This window comes from Equus caballus, chromosome 15 (assembly GCF_041296265.1).
Source record: "Equus caballus isolate H_3958 breed thoroughbred chromosome 15, TB-T2T, whole genome shotgun sequence".
In the NCBI taxonomy this organism is placed as follows: Eukaryota; Metazoa; Chordata; class Mammalia; order Perissodactyla; family Equidae; genus Equus; species Equus caballus.
Window position 1 is genome coordinate 33,644,496 of NC_091698.1, and position 23,641 is coordinate 33,668,136.

The following is a 23,641-nucleotide window of genomic DNA, read 5'->3' on the forward strand; positions in this document are numbered from 1 at the left end:
CTACTTTATATGTGGGATGCCTACCATAGCATGGCGTGCCAAGTGGTGCCATGTCCGCACCCGGGATCCGAACCGGCAAACCCCAGGCCGCCAAGAATCGGAACGTGCGAACTTAACCACCGTGCCACCAGGCCGGCCCCTAACACAGATTCTTTTAGATTTTCTATATGAATAATTAGATTGTCTACAAATATCAACAGCTTTCTCTCTCTTTCCAATCCTAACATCTTTTGTTTGTTTGCCTTACTGCAAAAAACAGGACTTGAGGTACAATGTTTAATAAAACAGTGATAATAAGTATCCTTAATGTCATTCCTGAATACAAAGGGAAACTGCTAAAAAATATCCAGAGAGTTACAAAAATTCAATCATTACTTATGATGTTTGCTGTCAGTTTTATTGTAGAAACACATCAGGTTTCCCTTCTGTTACTAATCTAAGAAGTTTTCTTCTTTAATCATGAATAGGTATTGAATTTTACTACTTTTCTGTGTCCCAGCACATGATTTTTCTCCTATTTTTTAAATGCTAAAATACACCTGCATTTCTGAAGCCCTGCTTGGTCATGCTGTATAATTCCTTTACTTATACTGTTGAATTCTATTAACTGAAATTTTGTTTCAGATCTTTGCATGTAAGAAACTGACCTGCAAGTGTTCTTTCTTATAACATAGAAAGCAGAATCACCTGATTCCAAAGCCCATGTTCTTTATACTATCATCAAGCATCCTGAGATAACAGCACAGATGGGAAAAATACAACCAAAACCAGAACATTACAATTTAGACAAAATAGGAACTATATACAGGGTAGGATAGCAAGGCAAAAAATTACTTATTAAAACAAACAAATCTCAGCCCACTCCATACTTGCCAGACACAATCTCAACCCTTCCTGGTGCTCGATCATCAGCAAAAGCTCTCCTTGCCGGTGCTGCATTTTGAAAACACTGCACGTGTCAGGTCTCAGGTGACTACAAGGAACGACTTTCCATTTCACACGACTTCTAACCACTCTGTTCTCACAGCACTGAAGTTGCCAGGTCCCTCTGGGAATGGACTAAAGTCCTCAGGGAGCCATAGGAGAGCAGGAAACACTCACCCTTGTTTTCCTTGTTGACATTCCCGCTGGTCAGGTCTGCCAGCCAGTTTAAAGGAGACGTGCTGGCTGGGCAGGTGGGCTTCATGCTGCCGGCCGGCTTGGAGGCAGCTTCCCCAGCCACAGCCACTGGTTCCAACACCAAGGGAGCCTGCTGGAGCACAGCACCAAGAGTCGGTTTTTCTCCAGCTAAGGAAGTCTGTGTTGAGTATAAAAGGAGAATTTTACACAACCTGAAAGATTACATTTTCCTTTTCTTACCTTCTCTCCTAAGAGCTCCCCAATAAGAAAGAAATACCCAAAACCAAACCACCTAATAACCCTGGACATCGCCACAGCTACAGTAATCTTGCACTAAGAGCAGAACTAGAAGGTAGGAGAGATTTTAAGTTTTTAGCTTCTCAGTATTACTAGCAAAGACATAAGCTGTGTTAAGAATTTAAATACAGCAAGATACTCCCTCCTCTACACTTTCTCACCTATCTCATGCTCACATATATCCCTATCACTCCACCTACCAGGTTGCTTTAAAATGACCATCTGTGTCTATTTCCCCTGTATTGCAAACAGGCACTCACCACATGGTTACTGAATGAATAAATAAACAAGGCAGGGTAGGAAAGGTACAGCTGTGATTTCAGAAGGAAAGGCAATGCAGAGAAAAGAAAATGCTCTTTTGATTTAATACAGCATAGTGGGCTTTAAAAGGTGATGACCAGCTCTTAAAAGGACTCAAACACAAACTGAAAAAAAAAAAAACTGGGGCTGGCCCAGTGACCTAGCAGTTAAGTTCAAGGCACTCCAATTCGGCAGCCCAGGTTCAACTCCCAGGTGCGGACCTATACCACTCATCAGCAGCCATGTTGTCATGATGAGCCACATACAAAATAAAGGAAAACTGGCTCAGATGTTAGCTCAAGGCCAATCTTCCTCAAGGAAAAAAATATAGAGAGCACACCACTTATTTTTCTGTTATTTAAAAAACTGCCTTGATGACTCAGCTGGTGAGTTCATACATATATAAGAAGGAAAAAGAATAGTCACATTCCTGTTGTGGTCTCAGCCCTCCCTTTACATGGAACGTAATTCTGTGATTCCCAATTATGAGTATTATTTATTACATCCTCTATTACTGATGAGGAAGCTGGAGTACACAGAAATCAGTTGATTTAAGCCAAAGTTATGCAACTAAAAAATGGCAGAGAATGAATTCAAATTCAGTTCTGACTCCCAAGATCACTACTCCTCTACCCATGCTGCCTTTGCCACCATAGCTTTATGAAGACATAAAAGAATTTCTGACTATCAAACACAATGAGGGATAGTGATTACTGGGGGGAAGGAGAGGAAGGGAGACCGGGGGTGGGGGCGGGGGCAGTGGCAGTAGATGTGATAGTGAAGATGAAGGGGATGCCATCAGGAAGAGGCACATGAGCACTAAGGAAATGTACATTTTTTATGTTGAGTGATGGGTACATGAAGGCTTATTTCAATGTTATTTCCTTAACTCTTCATATAACTATGGGTAAAATATATTTAGTAACTTTAAAAACTTTAAAGCTTATCTGAATAATTTTAATTCTGCAAAACATGAGGAGTCTCTAAAAACACATACAAATTTGATAGCAACTTATCTGGTAAAAACTAGAACAAAAGAGGTTTTTGCTTTTTCAAGAACCAAAATTAAAAACCAACTAAAAAAGGCTACAGATGAAGTCCATATAAGTGATGTGAAAAGTGAGAATGGGTCTATGAAGTGTCACATGAAATGTATGAATCCTCTCTTTCCACGGACAGTTATCCCCACGTTCTTTTCAAATATACTACAGAAATCCTTGGGTTATTTGAAAACAGATAGACAAGAGTCATAAGGATAGTGAATGTAGCATAAACAGTAATACCTGTTTTATGTCTTCCTTTGAGGCTGGCTTTGAAAAGAGTTTGAACTGCTTGTTTGAACAGGGACAATTTGCCTTTATTCCCCATTTTGCTCTTACAGAATGAACAATGTCGCCAACATCATAGAGGGCTAAAAAGAGGGCAGAGGCAAACATCTGAACAAGGACATTAGGTACTTTCAGTCTCAACATTACAAAGCAGAAGCTGGTATTTCCAACAGGACCACTTGTTTTAGCAGCATGGTGCTTACACTCCCTCCTTCTCATCCTAAGTATGCCTTCCTCCTAATGCACCATTTTCTTTCCTTCTACAAAAATATTTATAAGACCATAATCAAAAAGTTTAGAGGGAATTATTTAATACATTTCTGGACAATTTATGGTACATACTAAAATAAAGTTAGCAAGTAATTATATTATACAAAGTAAAATCAAACTACCAGCCCCCATGAGCTAACCAAAACAAGGAGAAAAGAAATCATGACACCAGGTGAAATACCTTTTCCAGGAATGATCTGTGTAGGCATTAGGTTCTCTGGTTCATGTATCTGACTCTTCACACATCTTATCCAGGAGAAAGTCTTGTAGGCAGCACCTGCAACAATGGATTTGTACTAACTGTTCTTTATGTTCTCAGGCCCCAAATGCTTCAGAAATCCATCAACCACAAATCAACGAAAGGCTGAATTTAAGTGTGTAAGGGGGCTGGAGGAATCAAGTCAGTTCTCACCCTGTTGGCAGTTTTTCCTCTTCATCCGGTAGCAATCCACACACACTCCAAACCCACACCGAGGACACACCCAGTGCAGGTTGAAAATGGTGGTATCACACACATCACACATTTCTCGAACACCTTTGACAGCTCGCTTCCAAGCAACCTGTCCTACAAAAATGAATAAGTCACTTAGTCTTGGGGAGGAGAGGGCTTCTGAAATAAAACATGAAGGGGGAGGGGAGTCGATGTCATTTCTCCCTCTGACTGGAGTTCCCATTAACTCTGTTCGGTCTTCAGAGCCCATTTCAGAAAATCCCCCCAACACCCCATGAAGCTCTCCTGGATTCCCTCAGCACTCCCATCAACTTGTGCTTATACTTAAGACTCACTTAAGTCTCTTCACACTATAGTGCAGTATAGTATGATATAGCCAGGTGCAGTTCTGCCTCCTTCTAGGAGACTAAACACTATACAAGCAGAACCCCTGCTTGGCTATGCCACGTCCCCCAAGGACCTCTGCATACTGCTGGTGCACAGTAAGCACTGCTGAATCAATCAATGAAAAAAGCAGCAGTGGTTACATGAGCTGGAGTTCAGAGACAGGTATCACACAGCAGTGGTTCTTTACCTTTTGGAAAGCCCTTATTGAGAATCTGAAGGCAGCCAGGACCATGCTTTCTCCAAAAGAAAAGAAAATTGACTCAGCTACATAAACCCAACATTCAGTGTAGAGTGTCAGGTTATTCACATGTGTCCTGAATCCACTGACTACCCACTAAAAACTCCAGAGCACTGAGGGAACCTGGAGGGAGTAGCACATTAACTTAGTGGGGGCAAACAGTTCAAAGTGGGTTCCTTCATGGCCCAGAGTCAGAAACTTGATTTTGTTAGTGCCAAGAGTGATGTAGGCACCCAGGACTGACTCACACTAACCAAATATCCAGCAGATTTAGGCACAATCCAGGATTCTACAAAGCAGCATTTTCTGTTACAGTGGCCAAGCCCTGATAACTGGAGGGAAGGGCCTCCAGGACTGGGCGGGATATGGCACCTGCCTCCCATGGTGTAGAGTGCCAAATCAGGTATCAGAAAGCCTCAAGGAGTATGAGCCAAGGAAGGACAGTTTGCTGGGTCACAGAAAAGCCAAGTGTCTGCCGATCAGACAACTGTTTTCTGTCTCTCTCTCTCTCTCTCCTGAACAAGACTGGGTAATACTGCCACATTCTTGCTCTACGGAGAACATCTTTTTCCTAATCCTGTCTGTGGTTAATTCATTCTTTCTTGAGACTAACCACAACACAAATGACCAACTTCAGTCTGCACCAAATTAATCCATTTGCAGAGTGAACTTCTGCCATTTCATTATAATGTAACAGCTCAGTGCACAACACACAGGGCTTTAGGCATTTTACAGATGAGATTTTGTGAGTTTTACCTCAGTCACTTGGATTAGACTCCTTCATTGGAGAGTATTCTTAGATCTCTTAGCCACCCATTTATGACTATTTATCATTGACAAGAGAGAATAAATGTATAAAGGTTGAGACCTGCTTCCTAATCTCTGGATCAGAGGGTAACCCTTCTGGGAACACCTTGTGGTGGCATCTTTCAATATCACTCACAGTGAGTTCCTCTCTCCAACTGACCAGCTTGTCACAGAGGAAATAAAGAGGAACAGGATAATCAAAAAGGCAAGGAGGAAAGGTTAATCACATTCAAATCTTCAGAGTTTCTTAATTACGCTCTTAAAAGACAACTACCTGTGCCTTTTTCCATATTAAAAAAAATACACTTTTCAGCTGACACCTTGAGCAAAGAAAAAACATCAGATGCTTAAAATAGCCCTGCTGATTCAGGAGTGAAGCCGCCAATATACTCCAAAGAAGTGTTTCTACATGCCAATCATTTATATACCACCTCTAGACCCATTACTTAAAATTTTTCTTTAAATCTACTACTTTTACTTAAATGTGTATAATAAAGAGACTTTGCAGCTCTTCTGAAAATGGAAAACCAGTATCCTTTGTCCTAAATAGAAGATTACAGGAAAAACAACTTCCATAAGATTCTCGACTTCTCAGAGTCTCTACTACCCCAACAGAACAGAGTGATTCTAAAATTCTAAAGCTGCTCTTCTCTTCAGTATGACTTTGGCTGCCCATGGAGCTCATAACCCCAATCCCTACCTAGCTCCGAATTCCTGCTAGTAGGAATGCCCCAGTTCCCAATCCTTGGACTCAGATGTAATACTATCTATACCTACCCAAAACAGTATTTTTGTGCTTAAGTTAGTTTCAGTTAGTTTCTGGTACCTACAACCAAAATTCTTAAGACTGGTACGTACAGATACTTGTATTGAAACGTTATTTGGTTATGCAAAGTCTGAAAAGATACCCACCAGAGAAATGGAAAGCCTTCATTTTTAACTTGCGACCATTTGGGAAAGATAAAATAATGGAAGAAAATGTGAGATTTAAAAGACAGATGCCCCTTGGTGCTTCCAGCTGGATATCTCACTTCTACAGAGGCCTGTGGACCAAAAGAGGTGTGCAGTGCCCTCCCAGACATCAGACCTTGAGATGTCATGAAGGAGGTCTGGCTCTACTGTATCACCCACAGTGATCCTTGTGGTTTACCAGGCTGCCAGATCAGTGTGAGAGTGGAGGACACTGGCATATACCCAGGTAGAACCTCCAAGTAGTCCCTTAAAGCCTTGACTCTATCAGAATCATTTTCATCTGAGCTTGTTCCCATTCTTGTGCCTGAGACTCAGCCCCCCAGATTCTGATTCACTAGGTCTAGAGCAGAGCCTGTACATTCTTATTTTGTTTGAAAGGTATTCCTGATTAAGAATCTTTGTCTTAACATAAACCAAGCTGAGGCTTCATCCCCTTTTGTTGAGCCCATACTGCTGGTAAGGCTGTGCAAATTCCAGCACCATCTCATCTTTACCTTTCTTAACAAAAAAGGAATTTCACTCCCTTGGTAACTCTCCCAAAATAAAGCCCATAGATAGGTGACTGACTCTGATGAAACAGGCAGAATCTGTTACAAAAGGAAAAATGCAACCTCACTATACCAAAGTCATCTAAACTTCTAGGTGAAAATGAAACCCATACAATTAGGACTTAGGTATCATTTAGGAACAAAAATCAAGTTGGACTCAAAAATCCTACCCCCTAAGAGATGCTCTTACTGTGTGGCTCAATAGTTGACATAGCTTCCTTTTCAGAAATCACCATTTGACAGAAGTGGTCTCCGATGTTGGCCAGGATATATTTTGCTGTGTCCAAGTCAGTCCCCACAACATTTTTGGTTAAAGGCAACCATAAGCCAATTGCTTCACTGTCATACTTGTTTGGTGTTAAGAAGCCTTCTACCCTCAACACACCATGTTTGTTGAATTGTAACCTAAAGGAAGTGGAGAAAAAAAATTGTGTTACGCACACCAAAAAAATTAACTTACGTCTTGCAGTTACTATTTAAATCAACAAATTCCTTCCCAGTTTTCTATAATCTCCATGATTAATTAGAGCAAATTGTTATGTGGCAATGTCAGTAGAAAGATAAAAAAAAAACTTCCAAGTTTTCCCCCGAAAGACAAGCCCAGGTCAGGGGTGGAGGGGGAAGATATGTGCTTTGCATCCGAACCAAGATCTAATCATTCTGCCTCCGGCGACAGCTGTTGAAACTGCTGGGACTTGGGACTTAATAGTAACGACAATCACAAGTCACCACAGAAGCACAATGATAACAAACAGAAGGTCATAAATAATCTGATCAGATATGAATACAACTACTGCTTCAAGTACAATGCTCAGCAAGGGAAGGCTAACCCTGGACAGTCACTGAAGCTATGACCACATAAATCTATGAGGTATTCAGCACTCATCTAGATGAATCCTAACTGCAAATTACTGTGCAAGCTTCTGGAATGAAAGGTAGTGTTAAGATGGGCCTCAGTACCTAAGAAGATGGAGTAAAACACACAGTGAAGTAGAACATAGCAGGTATCGGAACAATGACTAAATCTCACAGGAGGCAGAGGAGGAAGTGGTGGCTATGAAGTTTGCAGGACTAATAGGAAGATTTCACGGTAGAGATAGCAATTAAGCTTGGCCTTGAATGAAAAGGCAGCCATTAAGTAAGAGAAGGCACGTCAAGGAAACAATATTTCATACAAAAGCCAAGAAAAATGCAGGGACCTTGATTTCTTTGCTAGTCACTGGGCAGCTACCAAAACTCTTTGAGTCCATGAGCCACAAGCAAAGTTGTATTTTAGAAAAAGCATTAGTCCAGAAGAGTGGAGAATGAACTGGAAAGATACTGAGAGCTGCATAACAAATGCAGCTTTACTTCAAGCAGTCCAAAGGAGAGATGTAAGTTTTTAATTGATAGCTCAAATTAGAGAGAGTCATAAAATACTAAAAAATGAACTTGAATGCCATTCAAAGGGAGAGAAGATGGTAAACAGGACCTGGCAACTGAACTTTACCACTGGGACTCCACGCCCCCAACTCCTATTTTACCTGCAGGAGATTTTAATGAGAAACAAACTTGATGAGGAAGCTAAGGACAGCCTCGATCTTCACTCTAAACATTAGGGAAAAAAAGGCTTTGTTTTTTAAATTATGATATTCTTTTTTACCAAAGAAGTGAGCTTATTCTAGTTTCTACTATACTACCTTCTACTATGCAACATTAAGCGACATCACTTTCCCCTTCAAAGAGGTCAAAAATAAGAAAACAGAGTCATAAAACCAATGACGCCTAGATGGTTACAAAATAGTGGTTTAAAAAAAAAATCTAATAATATTCAAAAGAAAGAAAAAATGAATTAGCCCCTCCCTAAAATGCCTCTGCAACTTAAACAAAAACCAGACAATCTCTTATCCAATCCAGTTACACCTTTAACAAGAAGAGCCGTATAACATGAAATCAAGTCTATAACAGAAATACATAAATCTATACAAAGCATAGCCATATTGCGCTTTCTTCAAAATATATGTTAAGTACCCACAAATGCATATGCATCCTACATACTTATTTGTGTAAAAAAAATTCTCCAGAGAGGAAGTAGAATAGAGCTAACACTTACTGAGAACTTACTCCGGGCCAGGCATTATTCAGAATGTATTATGAATATATGTGTAGATTAACACGTTGGCAGTTATCACAACTCTAAATGCTACACACACTTTAGCATGATGCTTTTGCAATTTACTCAGGATGAATGAGTCAAACTACTCTCTAAAAAACTCTAATTTATTAAATAAGCCTAAATCTGAAAGTTACCAGCACAGATATAATTAATTATCTAAAATACCTGTGCATTTAATTCAGTTTATCAGCAATATTTAATCTTGATAAAACTAAAGGGGAGGAGGAAAATAGGAAAAAATTAAAGTCATCAGTTCTGTTTATGATTAGAACTAGGTGAACCTGAAAGGATCTAGATTTCTGAGAAAGCAAATCATAACTAAAGTTCATCTATACCCAAAATAACACTGCTCATTTATACATCAAAAAAACAAGATAAGGCTGCCTTTCTTCGCTCAGGATAGAAGAATTTAAAGAAAATTAATTTGTCTCTAAAAAAATATGATATAAAAATAAAAGTCTATGCCTATAAGATTGGAGAAGATTTGTTTAAAAGATACGCCTCTTCTTGCTGGCAAAAGTACACAGAGAGGACTGCTCAAACCTTGACAGCGCGCATGGACGCAGTACGACCTCCTTGCAAAGAATTTGGCAAAACACATGTATCAAAGCTTTAAAATACACACACCTTCTGACCCAGAAATGCCACTTTCAGTAATCCTTCCAAAGTAAATAATCAGAGATATGGACACGGAGATGATCATCTCTACCTTTTCAGTGGCAAAAAATACAAAATAATCTTAACACCAACAAGGGAATTGGTTAAGTGAATTATCAAACAGTGTTATTATCAAACAATGTTACTATGGGTTCTTACAGTTACTCAAAAGTATTTGCAGAAAAAAGTTAACATGATCAAGTGGTTCCTACTATGTACTGGGAAAATAAGATTCAAAACACTATCTACAATACACCAAGTAGGTAAGCTTGAATATATTTTATGACCATATAAACACTAAAATGCACTGAAAAGTTAACAGTAGCTATCTGTAGTGGTTTTTCAGAACCTTCAACACTTTTCTATAATGTTAGAAATAGAAGTTTCTATTTTTAAGCTTCTTTGCTTCAACACAAAATTGAAAGGGAGAACAAGAAGGAAATAATATGCAGTAAGATCTAGATTCCCAAACCCACAGATTAAAAATACAATCTCTACTTTTCTCAGTTCTAGATTTACTATTGATAGAAGAGGAGGGGGAAAAAAGCATGCTATAGGGCCCAGGTTATGTGGGCTTTTCCCAAAATGCCTCACCTCCTAAAGTGAAAGAAGCGACAAAACACAGGCGAGTCTTTCTGTTGCTCCTTATCCTTGCGGAGGCTGTCCAAGCGACACTCCCGGCACTTGGGCAGCTGTGCAATAATGTTCACGCAGGAGTCGTCCTGCACAAAGGCCTCGCCACTCTGCTGCAGCTTCTTGAGTTTGGCTGGGTCTGTCAAAACCGACTTCCGGGATGGGGCTAGGAAGACAAAAGATTAAAGAAATGGAACCTTAAATTTTTAAAAATCACGTCAATATGTTCCTGAATTCTACTCAAACGACCAGTTTTCCCAAAGGGAGAACTCCTCTTCTCAATTACTGGTTCAACTGTAATTTCTAAAATGGCTTACCAGAAGACAACTATCAGAACAATTAGAAAAGTTTTACTCTCTTTATAAAATAATTCCTATTTGGTGAATCCATGTGGCACCTTAAAACCCCAAATTCAACAACCAGACTCATAATCCAAGTTAGTATATACTTGTATTCAGATGAGACAACTATTTTAGGAAGACTTTTCCCAACCAGATAACTTATCTCAAACTCACTGCAACATGAGCAATGCAGAGACAGGCTCACCTCAACAAACTAAGACTGCGTGGAAGTCAATTCTGTCAGTTTTCACACTCAAAAAAGACTGGTTTAAGGTGTGTTCTCTGCAAAAGCTAACCATTCTAAATATAATAAAAACTAAACAGCTTTCCTGCACAGGCCCCTGGGTCTATAAAATAAGAGCTATCTTCTAAAAGCTTCCAAGAGATGTCACTCGACCCTTGACATGTCTTCAATCTCCTTCACACCTATGTTCCATTCAGGATTAAGAGCACTGGCTAAAGACAGGATTATAATTCTAGGTAAATGTATATTTTGAGTTTTAACTTGTAATGGGCAGGAGAACTGGAGAGGAAATGTTAATACAGTTTCTAAAGAAAAAGAGAAAAGTAGAAATATAACAGGAAAAAACAATCACTGTGTCAGCCCAAATAACACAGAAAGCAATCCACCTCTAAGTCAAGAGCCTTAAGGAACATTTCATATAAAACCAACAGAAAAGACCTTTTCTCAGGATCCAGGGCAGCTGAGAGGAGGGAAGTAGATTCTTACACAAACCAACCAACCCCAAAAGCAGCTTCTGGGGAACCAGTTGAGAGATGGGTGGGAGAGACTAGTAGTCTTGGAGGAAACTGGAAGAAAGATCCCAAACCAAAGAAGGCTTTAAATAACAGAAGCATCTTTAATAATTACCTTAGAGGTGATCTAATCTTACCTCTCTTCTAAAGCAGGACTAGCACACACTGTAAAATGCTAACTGGATGCTGTCAGGTCTAGATCCCTTAAACATTCTTACTCAGTTGTAGTGAAAAGAGAAAGTAAAGTAAGACAGGAGAGAAAATAAAGAGATTAGTAGTTTGAGGATGGAATTTTAACTACTCAGATACTGAAAAGATGTCACCCTTAGAGTTGGACCAGGTTTTCACAGACCCTTGGCAAAGAGCCCAAAGATTATCTCATCTGCTCTGTCCTGGCTTAAAAGACAGAATATCTAGAAATAAGCAAGTTCAGTTATCTAAACCCAGCTCTTTAGTAAGGAGAGCAATAGTTGATCCCCTCAATGATTCTCTCACTTCAGAGCAGAGCCAAAGGAAAAGAGCAATGCCAGCTTCTGAGGAGCCACACATCCATCTAACAGAAAAAGGCCGTTCAACTCCAGCTTGCTTGTTTCCTAGCCCCTAAGCAGAGCAAGGGCGCGATGGAGAGGGACAGTCTCCAGTGAGTCTATCCATACCCACAAGCAACAGTAAGGGAGGCAGCAGAGATCCTGGTAGGCTTCTATCACTCTCACTTCTCAGCCCAAAGTCCCAGCAGACAGCATGCACCAGGATGTGACTAGGTTTTCCATTTCTCTTAAAATCACTTTACATGGGGCATACTTGCACACTATATTAAAAAGAGACAAAGCTGGACTCCTAACTCACTTATGTATGTATAATGTGCTTACCAATGTAGAATTTTTACTGTTTCTTCATAGAATATGAAAATAATTTGCCTCAAAACTAGCCGAATGTGAGGGCTGATGACTCAAAAGGTTAAAGAAATAGAACAGGGATACAGTTATGAGTATTCACTTTCTTTTGGGAGTTACATAACTCCCAAGAAACAGTATAATCTTATGCCATTCATTTTGTGCAAAGTAATAGCTGTATCAACCTAAGCCTCAAGAACGAAGAAGCTGGGGTAGAGGTATCACTAGGCAAAGAAAGTTCTTTTTGTATTCCTCCAACTCTGTATGAAAAAGACCCACAGTCAAATCCACTCATCTGGCCCTCTACTTTCAGAGGTCTGCAGCAAAAGCTAGAGTATAGACATATTTCTTTCTTACATATCCAAATGAATAGTGTTTTTATTAAGATTTTTTAAAGTTAACAAAAACCACACTAATTTTCCCACACAGGTGACAATTATCAAGGGTTTTTTTTTTTTTTTTTTTTTTTTTTTGAGGAAGATTAGCCCTGAGCTGACTACTGCCAGTCCTCCTCTTTTTGCTGAGGAAGACTGGCCCTGAGCTAACATCCATGCCCATCTTCCTCTACTTTATATGTGGTATGCCGACCACAGCATGGCGTGCCAAGTGGTGCCATGTCCGCACCCGGGATCCAAACTGGCAAACCCCAGGCTGCCGAGAAGCGCAACATGCGCACTTAACCACTGCGCCACCGGGCCGGCCCCTATCAAAGGTATTTTTAAATTGTAATAGCTCTGCACCTTCTGACATATTGAAGCCATTTAGTTCTACTAATTCTAATAAGAGAGCTTCTGATAACTACCATCATTGGAATGCATCCTCTAACTTAATATGAGGAGTATGAAATACAGTGTACCATTTTCTCCATAAGAAGAGTATTTAGTTTTAAATTGTGGGTGTAGAAGGACCTCCCCTTAAGCGAAGAGATCCTGCCTGGTGTTTCAGCCTTGTCTTCAAAATCTTTAACCAGGGCTGGCCCCGTGGCTGAGTGGTTAAGTTCGCGTGCTCCACTGAAGGCGGCCCAGTGTTTCATTGGTTCGAATCCTGGGCGTGGACATGGCACTGCTCATCAAACCACGCTGAGGCAGCGTCCCACATACCACAACTAGAAGGACCCACAACGAAGAATATACAACTACGTACTGGGGGGCTTTGGGGAGAAAAAGGAAAAAATAAAATCTTTAAAAAATAAATAAATAAATAAATAAATAAAATAAAATCTTTAACCAAAAGTCCCTTTTCTAGAGGTAGTGATGTAATTCTCTATCTTTTAAAAAAATTTCAGATCTAAACCACCTGCATGAGCATGAACTATGAATCACCTCTTCCACTCCTACCTGGATGTTACAGAAAGATCAGTGACAGGCGAAAGATAAAGTAATCATCTGATTACTTTAGATTTTGTTTCAAAATTATTTTCTTACAACCAAAAATTGGAAACCATCTAATTACCCATCTAATAGGAACCAATTAAGTCAAATGGTAAATGCACATGATGCAATCCTTACAGCCTTTAAAATGCTGATAGAAACCTACACTAACTCACAGGGTAAAGTTGTTGGTATGAATCCATTTGTGTACTCCAGTTTATCTGTATGTCTGTATACATGGAACCAGGTCCACCAAAATATTAACAGTGATCATTTCTGAGAAGATTTCAGGATTTTACTTCCTTCTTTGAAATTTTCTGCTTGTATGAACTTTTTCTACAGTCATTTTCATATTATTTTCTCATAAGGTAAGAAGGAGATACATGTGAACTCACTACCATCTCTTACCTTCTACAACAAAGATATGTAGAAACACTCACCATTCTGGATTTTATTGTTGCTTCGTGTACAACAACTTTCATTTTCTACTTTTACTGAAGATTCCTTTACATTCTGTGACCGGCAACCTAAAGTTGAAGGTTCTCCCTTTTTTCCCACACAACTATTAGGATTATCACTGTTGACATCTGCTTTCTCTTCCGGCTTATTTGAAAGGACATCAGAGGTGGAAGGTGCATGTTCTAGGTGCTTCTGCAGTTCTGGAGTATTGGCAATTTCCAGTTCTGCCGTAGAAGAAGCCTTTGTAGGTAAGCACTCCTTAGGAAGGCCAGTCGATGGTTGAGGAACAGATTCCAATCTGTTTTCCTCATCAGTGGTGGTCTTCAGCTGAGTATAGCTACCTTTTGGTTCACTCAGAGTTTTCAAGTCTCCAGTTCCAATCTGAGAGGACTTTGAAGAGAGCAACCCTACTTTGCAGACATCTGGTTTTGTTCTCAGTATTTCAGGCTTTGTATTTAGACAGGAAGAAAGCTCTTCTGGTAAACTCTGTTTATGACATCTGAAAAGATAATACGGAAAACTAGCACTTAGGCCTCTTTTCTCTCTCCCCTAGCTTCCAAAAGCCAATTGTTTGGTTCCCTAAGGCAACCAGTATGAAAGAGAAAAGAAAACCGCTTATACTAGAGAATTTAGGATAGTTTTCTGTGAGCCAAGTTAAAAGTAATCAGTCAATGGCTCTGCAAAAATATTTTAAACACTCAGAAAAATACAGCCCTAATCCTATCTGCATGTTCTCATAAATCCTTAACCACTTCAAGTTAGTTCTACTTACAGCACACAGAGCCTCAGCTTTCCCTCAAACTGAGTATCATGTGGAACCAAAACCACCAGCAGCACAAAACCCTGTCTTGCTGCTATGAACGTGTAACCAGCCCTAACACTGGATTTTCATTCTTGTCTGATCAACGATCAGGATCCAAAGCAAACGGAAGAGCCAATTGGTTACTTGCTTGTTCACAGAATGATCTGGTATTCCCCTCATCTCCTACCTTAATAGGAGTATCCATAAAGAACTTTTGTTTCTCTGAAATTCATCCTAAAAGTTCTTTCCCCAGCAAAACACAAAGTCCTTTTGTCCTGTTAAACCTTTTTTTCGCCTGCCTCTAACAAAAGATTTCATCCTTGAGAAAAACGTCATTTAAGCATTCATATTAAACATCTTTGCTTGTGTACCACTGAACGTCTTACTGTTCCCTCTTTCTGCTCTGAAGACTGCTCCTCCTTCCATTTGACTGCTATGTGACCACCCTCCGAGCTCTATCCCAGGCAGCCCACTTTCTAACTCCCAGGGAATCAACATGCCTAACTACTCTCCCACCTTCTTCCAGTGGTCCCAAACCTACCTTTCTACACCAGTCTCTCTGAGTCATATCTTAAGTCTTCATCAACTGCCTGCACAAGCCACCACCTCTCCTAAAATAGAGCCTTCCCTTAAAACTTCTCTCTCTGTTAATCTTGTAGCTACTTTAAACCTCTGGTTAAACTTTACATTTCTTATACACTTTCTTCACCTATAAATTAATAACTATACTTCCTACAGCTATTGCTTCATTTCTCTAACAGTATTTTCTGTGCTGCCACCATTCTCACCTGTACTTGGGGTCTGGGTTGATGAGAACCACTCACGGTAACCATGTCTCCCTCTTCTCCACGCTCCCATTGACCTCAGTCTTCCACAACCAACCAATCTGTTCCTTTTTCCTTGAAAGCAGACATCTATTCTACAACTGTCTGCAGTAATTTCTATCAACTATCCTCACTATAACAAGTCAAGGAAGCTGCTCTTTGCTCACATCCCCTTCATTTCTGTAACATTTTCTATGTTGTTCTGCATGCCTGCCACACTTTTCACCTCTGAAGGCACCTGACCAATTTGGAAACTCTAATGAAAAACCTCCCTGGACAACATAAGCTACAATGAACGGTAGGTCATTATGCCAAATTTCAGCTATACAAATACTCCCTCTATGAAACACTAAATGTAGGTAAATCTTGCCACCTGAGCAATGTAAGCTCAGACAGGAAGAACCCGAGCTAAAATAATTTTCCTCCTTCTTATGATTAAATATCTGTAACAAATAACTACTCACCCTTGAGGAATTTTTGCTCCAAGGTTAGGTGGGGAGTTGGCAGCTTGGGGAGTACTCTGCTGTCTTGGGTCCTTACTAGGTGGAGTTGCTGCAGTACAGCCAAGCAGTATCTCCTTAAAAACAGGTGTGGGAACAGACTGTACAGGACACATACTGGGAGAGGCCTAAAAGATACCAAACCAACAGATATTAAAAAGAAAATCCCTAGTTGGGGAATTACAAAGTGCTAGCAAGATTCAAGTTTATTTGCTTGGTTTAGTACTAAACAAGCATAATACCATCACCAAATAAAAAGAATAGGACAGTAGAACAAGTGAGAAATCACAAAATTAAGGACTTATATCTGAAGGCTGTTAAGGAAATCACTCCAGCTTTTCACAAAACTTGAGTCTTCCTACAAAAGATCACAAGCTGATCTTTTACAGACCTCTGAATCATTATGTAAGGAAAATACAGCCATTTGGCAATTACTTTAATAAGGCAATGCACAGAAGTGAGCTTTTAACTGACAATCTTCAAATGGTGGCAGTTTCACATGCATTCAGTTTAACACTACTTTAGTGCCCACCACGCACTTACTGCATAGTCTGGCAGGAGACTAGACCACATAGGACTCTTGTAGGCAGTGGTGCCTACTGGGTACCAAAATAAGCCTTTACAATGCAATAAAGGTTGAGGACATGGTTCTTGCTCTTATGTGGCTCATCAAGTCACAAAGGTCATCCCAAGCTGCAAAAAATCTCAAGTCAGGGCTGTGGGACAAAGTTGGGACACCCATCCCCTTCCCTTTATATGTAGTTCCATCTTTGGGAAAATATAAATAATGAACCCACTTCTTCCCAGTTGATACTGCCCACAAAAATAAACTTCCCACCATGGAAAGAGAAGGAAGAGATTAAACTCAACTCCAGATAGCTCAATAGTCTAGGGCTAACCCAGATGAAATCCATACATCTTCACCAGCCTATCTTCATATGTGCTCAAACTTGAAGCCATACGCCTTTCTCAACCATCTCTCTTTCACACCACAATCACCTTTACATTTATTCTACAACCAAATCTAAACTTGAAGAATCTTCAAAGTTTCTTCTTCTAGTTATTAATTTCTAAAATTTGATGTAGTACTTCCCTTAGTGAGTTTTTAAAACCTCACAACTCTGAATATATTTATATGTAGTCCACTCACGAATCTTTTTCTCAGACACTTACTCTGGCAGCCCTGAAAACACTGTCTAGTATATGCTGAACAGAATAACTGAAAAATAAGAAGAGTTTCCTTAATTACTATCAAAGTTTTGACATAGCCTCAAACTACTTTAAAGTACTAAATTATGTGATCATATATTATACTATTTTAGTCAACTCAATTTTAGCTAAATATTAGCTGAGTCTTCCCCAGAAGGGATTTTTTGAGGGAGGCTTTGGCTATTCTAAGAATATCCTAGGGATAGTCAACTTTACCTCTTTTGGCCTCAGTTACCTAATCCTTAAAATGAGGAAATTAGATAAATTTATCCCTAAAGTCCTTTTTGACTCTATTTTACAATTCTCTTGTAACCATCTATTAAAAGATTAGCCTCCCAAAGTTAAATTGCCAAGTCACTTCAAAATGCTTATCAAGGCTCACTTTTAGCAAGCATCTTCCCTCATATCACCTTTTTATTCTGACTTATGTTTTGAGTTGATGTACTAATACCTTTTGTTAAATTACTCTGCTGGGAGTAATGTACTTAAATTCAGATTGCAAACCTAAGCATATATTTTTATTCTGTACAATATCCATTGAGCTGCTTGAGTCAAAAAACCCTCCATCTCATTTCCCACATCCAATCAATGAGCCAGTAAGTCCTGCCTCTATTTCCAAAATATTTTTGGAATCTATCCATTTCTTTCCATGCCACCATCTTTTCCCCAGACCACTATGTGTCTCCTAACTGGCCCGATTTCTTCCGTTTTTACCTGAATCTTATCCTTCCTACCTGAAATTTACCTTACCACAGATCAATCTGTATAAAATATAATTCATTCAGATCATGGCACTCCACTGCCTACAAGAATTCTATGTGGTCTGTTCCCCACCAATCACTTCCACTCATTGCATTCCACTTGTCCACAACGCTCCAACTACATAGGCTTCCTTTCTGGTCTTCAAAGGTTCTAAGCTCTTTCTTGTTTGCACCTTTGTACTTGCTATTCTCTCTGTCTGGTCAGTTTTCAGGTGGCTGGTTAGTTCCAGCGCTTCACCTTCAAAACTGCTCAACTGTCACCTCCTTAGAATCTCTGATCACTCTTTCAAAGCAGTGCCCCACAAGTCACCTCCTCATTCTTCATCATCTTATCATGTTTATATCTTTCATTGCACTATCACACTGTGAAAGTACCTCTATTTACATTACTTTTTCATTGTCAGTCTCCTCACAATGAAACATACACTCTTATGGGCAGGGACTCTGCTCTTGCGTCCACTGTTATACCTTATAAAGCCAGGCACATGGCAGACACTCAATAAATAAGACTGGTAGAATGCAGGAATGAATGAATGCTGTTAGCACTTAATATTTCAAAACAGCTATAACTAAGTCTTATGAGTTAACTCAAGAGCCAGGCAGTAATGCTCACCAATGTCTAAAACATATTAAATACTCAATAAATATTTGTTGGAAAGAGGCATGGAGCAATAGAGGGAAGGAAGGAGGTATCTACTGTTTTTACAATGGTGACTCACCATACCAAGGAAAAGACTTGGAAAGGAGTGGCAGCCACGGCACAGTGGTTAAGAGTACGGGGGTCTGGTGTTAGACCTTGATTTGAATCCAGTCTCTGACACTTTCTAGCACATTATTTAACCTCTTGAAGCTTCAGTTTCCTCCATTGTAAAATGAGAGTAATGAAGCTTAAGGCTGTGCTTTACCACAGTGCCTGGCACATACATTAGCTGCCTCAAAGCAGAAAAATATCATGAAAATTTTCTCAGTTTAGTCATCATGTGTTAGAATTAGCATAACTTAGGATGGCTTTTCCTTTAAGAAACCGAAGTATATCACTCTACAACTTTCCTAAGGGTTAGCTCAACAGGGATAGGGCTCAGATTCCAAACCCCATCTTCACGTGCACACCACTGCAGTAGCCTCTGACTCGACAAGGGTCAAAGTATCTTCTTACCTGAAGAGTTTTCCCTGAAGGTCTTCTATACCAGTCATGGCAATAGTTCCTCCCTGCCAGCAGACGGAGATAATATAATTGAGTGTATGATGGTATTCTAAAAAGGACACTGCTGGCTCACACTCCTTAGCAGACTCTCCCAATTAACCAAGCAATGTCCTAACTCTGGGGAATAGTCTGCTAGGCAGAGAAGACCTTCAAGGAGCCAGAGTTACTGGCAAACAGGTTACCTTATCCAAAAGTAGTCATCAAGGAAATCAAGAGTCTCATCTACCTAATCCCAAACTCCTGTCATCCAAAGGCTACTCTAAAAGTAAACTCTGTGCCAGTCAACACACCCAGGAAGTGCAAACAGAGAGAGACGTGTGCCAAGTGTGTTACTGTACTCACCTTTCACTCACACATTTAAATGAACTCTCTCTCCCTACTTCTTCCTTTACCTCTCCAGCTCTCTTGAAATCTAGGCCAGGCCAGTGTTTCCAAAACTTGACTGATTATAAGAATCACTCAGGATAAAAGAGAGTATTTATTGATATGGAAAAATACTGACAATGTACTGTGTATACAACACACAATATATTGTGTATACAATATACACAAGGCAGCTATGGAAGAGCATCATTTTTAGTTAAAAAAAAAAAAGAAAAGAAAAACAAAGGGCGTCCATGAATATACAGGGACCAAAAACAGGGGGACAACAGGTATTCCAAAAAGTGAATAGTGAGTGTCTCTGAGAAGTGTGATTACAAGTGATGTTTCTTTTCTTTACTATGCTTTTCTGAGTTAACTAAACATTTTAAAATGAGAATAACTTTTTAAAATGTGAGAATCTTTATTTTGACAAGTGCAGTGTAAAGCGGATAACTTTCATAATTAAAAAAAAAAAACTTTGTAAAAATGTCAATACCCAGGCAAAAACCTACCATCTCCAACTTCCTTTAAAATGAGAAGATGACTAGCAGAGGGCATAAGAGCTGAAACAGACATTTTTAAAACATCAAATATAGTTTCTCATTTTAGATGCAGAAGTTAAGGCTGAAATAGGTTAAGGGACTTATCTCCCAGCCAAAGTTCAGGCTTTAAAAAAACATAGCTTCTATCGTGCCCACAATCAGTTTAGTAGCCCAAAAACCTGAGCTGGATGATATGCTGAAAGAGATCAAAAAGACATGCTCCCTGCCTTCAAGAGTGTGAGTCAGGCAGAGAAGATCGCTTACGTATGTACATAGTACCACATTTCACAGTATCTCTTTGAAGGTTATAAACTGGCTCAATTACCTGTCCCATAGCTGATAAACCTGACACTTTAAAGAACTGGCACCTTCCCCCACAGGAGGTCCCCAGTGACCCCTGTCCTGCCTGTACTCCAGATTGATTCCTCCTCTAAGATCCAGCAGGATGCCATTTCCTATTCCCTCGCCCTCTCCCCACCACAACATGTGTAGCTCTCCTTATCATAACACTGATGCATTCTCCACGAATGCCACCAATGAAGGAAACACCTAACCAACTTCTCCAAACTGGGTTTTATTACCTCTAGTCAAGATTGCTAACAATTTATCCAATGTCAAAACCTAACAGGTTTTCACTCTACTCTGTTTCTCTCTCAGCTTCTAATACTGTGGATTACTTGACAATATCTTCTGTGAGCTCAACTCTAAGATGCAATAATCACTTGCTCGATATCCTCACTTTACAGTCCTTACTACATTTTACCTTTGTAAACTGTAAGACAAAAATGAAAGGTGGTAATACTAATTTCCATAATTACCTCTTCATTCTTTCCTGAACAACCTGAAGTCAGGCCTACACACTTAGAAGACAGAGGTATGAGACACCTTAGTTTACAAAGTTTTTGGTTACGTATCGAACTTGTTACTGAAGGTTCAGGAAAGCCAATCATTTCTAGGTGCCCAGATTTTTAAGCATTTGTGTAGCACAGAGCTTGCTTTGGTTCCAGTTGATGTCATAGTCCAGTCTGCCCTGATCTAGAACCCTAGACTCATTCACTGACCCTGGCTCACTCTCATGCCATTTCTCCTTGCCTTGCTCCCCTGGACCTACTAAAGGTACCCTCTAAAATGTTGCCAATAATCTTAAGAATATCAACTTGGTCAATTTTGAAATTCTAAACTCCAACCTGGAGCAGAGCATCATAAGGGTGTTTTTGATAATTACAACACAGGAAATTATCCATGTAATACTAGTGCATCTGGATACTTAAGTTGTGAAAAAGTTATTTGTACTGTAATAGGTCCTAAGGATTCAATTCACCTAAAAGCGAAAGTTTTAAATTTCTTGATCCAAGTCCTAACTACTTCAGAATAGAATTAAATCCAATACTTGAACTCACAGTGGCATTCATAGAAGCCTCTACTTTCCTGGGCAGAAATTAGTAATAGCAGACCAATCACTTCCTTCAAAAAACTAGCATGTCTGTTTACCCAATCATAGATAACCAATCAAACTCTCTACTATTGAGGAGGTGGGAATCCGATTTCAACACCAAATTCACACAGAATTCTAAGGTTCCTGCCCTCTTCTCATGCCAGGCCTTCTTCCAATTTGATACACACAACTAAATTTACCTTCAAAACAGCTCCACATGTGGTGAAACTGTCAAATCCATTGAGAATTTTCAGCAAACATCAAAAAATAAAACATTTTTTACATAAAAATAGCAAACCAGAAACTTATATTATCTCCATCTGCTTGAGTGTAGAAATTATGGCCAAGATCTGGAACTAGCAAAGACGAGCAGACAAGAGAGCACAGAAGAGCAGAGAAGACAGCTTTGTAACCACTAACAAACTGGCCATGCACTGTCAGAGTTAAGGAAGGCTTTACACAAAGTGACAAAAATAAATCACAGTTACCTCAGAGCAAGATTTTGCTTGTTTGGAAACCAGGCTTCCATTATTCTCAGAAGACTTGCGTTTTACAGCTCCAATTCTTGTAGAGTTACCTAAAATATTTAAAAATTGGTAAGTTGGCTTCTCTGTTTCTCTTAACATGAGATGGAGAAAGGAGAAACACACAAAGGAGAAGAAAGGTTTTAATCAAACAATATATCTTACCACATGTCACAAAGTTATCATGTATAACTTCAACATGAATCAATGATGGATCGACAATTTTCAGTGCTGGAATCTTAAAAATAAATACAACAAAGATACTGGAAAATTAAAAAATGCTCAGGAACATACCAGAAATTAGCTCTATAAACATAACAACAGGAGATTCTTACAAACAATTTCTTTTTTAAAACAATTGTGATATTTCTCTTTCTATTCTAATATTGTAATATAATAAAGGTCTTTAGCCCCCATAAGATATCCTAATCCTTCTTTGCAATTATCTTTCCCTGTCACCTTATCTTACATGCACTTATCATCTTTACCTCCTCACAGTTGACTTGAAGAGTTTTTGATGCTGGGTTTCCATTTACAACAGTTGCAGAAAACCACTGAGTAGATGGGTCCAAGCTATAAATTTTCACTTCTGAACCAACTAAGTTTTTGTCACCTTAAAGAAAAAAAAAAATCCTTAGAGAAATTTGCATTATCTCCCAACAGCACCATCATCCCAGATAATTTTTTCCTAACTCTTTAAAAAGTGTAGTAGACAAAAGTAAACATTAAATAATATTGCTATAAATAAGAGAAGACAGACATTTCAGCAAAGGTAGGAGAAAATTTAAACTTTTCATTTCAAAGCTCCATTTTCCTATTGATTTATCTTACAGTGACAATATATTCTAGCATCTGCATCAGGCCAAGTAGTGTCAGATAATGCATTGAGACCTAATCCACTATCCTGTGCAGAATTTAGAGAATCCAAATTCAGGAACCCCAAAAGAACTGCTAAGTCTGATAAAACACTTATGACTGTGCAATTGACCAAGAAACTCAGTAAATGGGAAGATCAGGATTACCAAATTAATCTCTTATCAATTTTATAACACTGAAATTCCAAACATCAAATTCCATGTCAAAACACAGCTGAGCTTTTTAAATATCTACTTTACTTTCATAGTTTTCACATAATCCCTGAACTTTCCAAATTTCAGAGGTCTTAAAATACATTATAGAATATATAAAGTCCTTCAGTCATCTAGTTGCATGGGGAAAGCAGCAGAGAAATTTCTAAAAACTTAGACATTTTAATGAGAGAACCAGTAAGAAAGGCTAAAACGTAGGTTCTTAAAAGCTAATCACTGGTCAACTCATGAACTATCACTAACATAATCACATACCTTGTAAAAGATGGCTTTCATCCAAATGTTTCACAATCAAAGCTTGAAATTCTTTACTGACATTTTGATTATCCATAAGGGAAAGTCGAAGACTGTTTACGTCCTGAAAAATGGAAAATCATGACATTTTAAGGTAACAAGAGTTGTTTAAAT

At 39.1% G+C, this 23,641-nt stretch overlaps 1 protein-coding gene across 5 annotated transcripts in view; it reads right to left on the reverse strand.

Moving 5' to 3' along the window:
• The window catches only part of KDM3A (lysine demethylase 3A), a 50,132-nt gene that overhangs the window by 13,520 nt on the left and 12,971 nt on the right, over nucleotides 1–23,641 (reverse strand). For 3 of the 5 annotated variants that reach the window (XM_023618770.2, XM_023618771.2, XM_070236208.1), the window contains exons 5-16: nucleotides 23,489–23,591; nucleotides 22,634–22,758; nucleotides 22,311–22,383; nucleotides 22,110–22,198; nucleotides 16,072–16,235; nucleotides 13,963–14,480; nucleotides 10,124–10,328; nucleotides 6,908–7,122; nucleotides 3,727–3,879; nucleotides 3,496–3,591; nucleotides 3,000–3,127; nucleotides 1,102–1,297 (exon numbers count right to left, since the gene is read on the reverse strand). In XM_023618770.2, coding sequence (XP_023474538.1) covers nucleotides 1,102–1,297; nucleotides 3,000–3,127; nucleotides 3,496–3,591; nucleotides 3,727–3,879; nucleotides 6,908–7,122; nucleotides 10,124–10,328; nucleotides 13,963–14,480; nucleotides 16,072–16,235; nucleotides 22,110–22,198; nucleotides 22,311–22,383; nucleotides 22,634–22,758; nucleotides 23,489–23,591 — 2,065 coding nt within the window. The remainder of the gene's footprint in view (nucleotides 1–1,101; nucleotides 1,298–2,999; nucleotides 3,128–3,495; nucleotides 3,592–3,726; nucleotides 3,880–6,907; nucleotides 7,123–10,123; nucleotides 10,329–13,962; nucleotides 14,481–16,071; nucleotides 16,236–22,109; nucleotides 22,199–22,310; nucleotides 22,384–22,633; nucleotides 22,759–23,488; nucleotides 23,592–23,641) is intronic. The other 2 variants (XM_070236210.1, XM_070236211.1) reach the window with 1 other exon arrangement.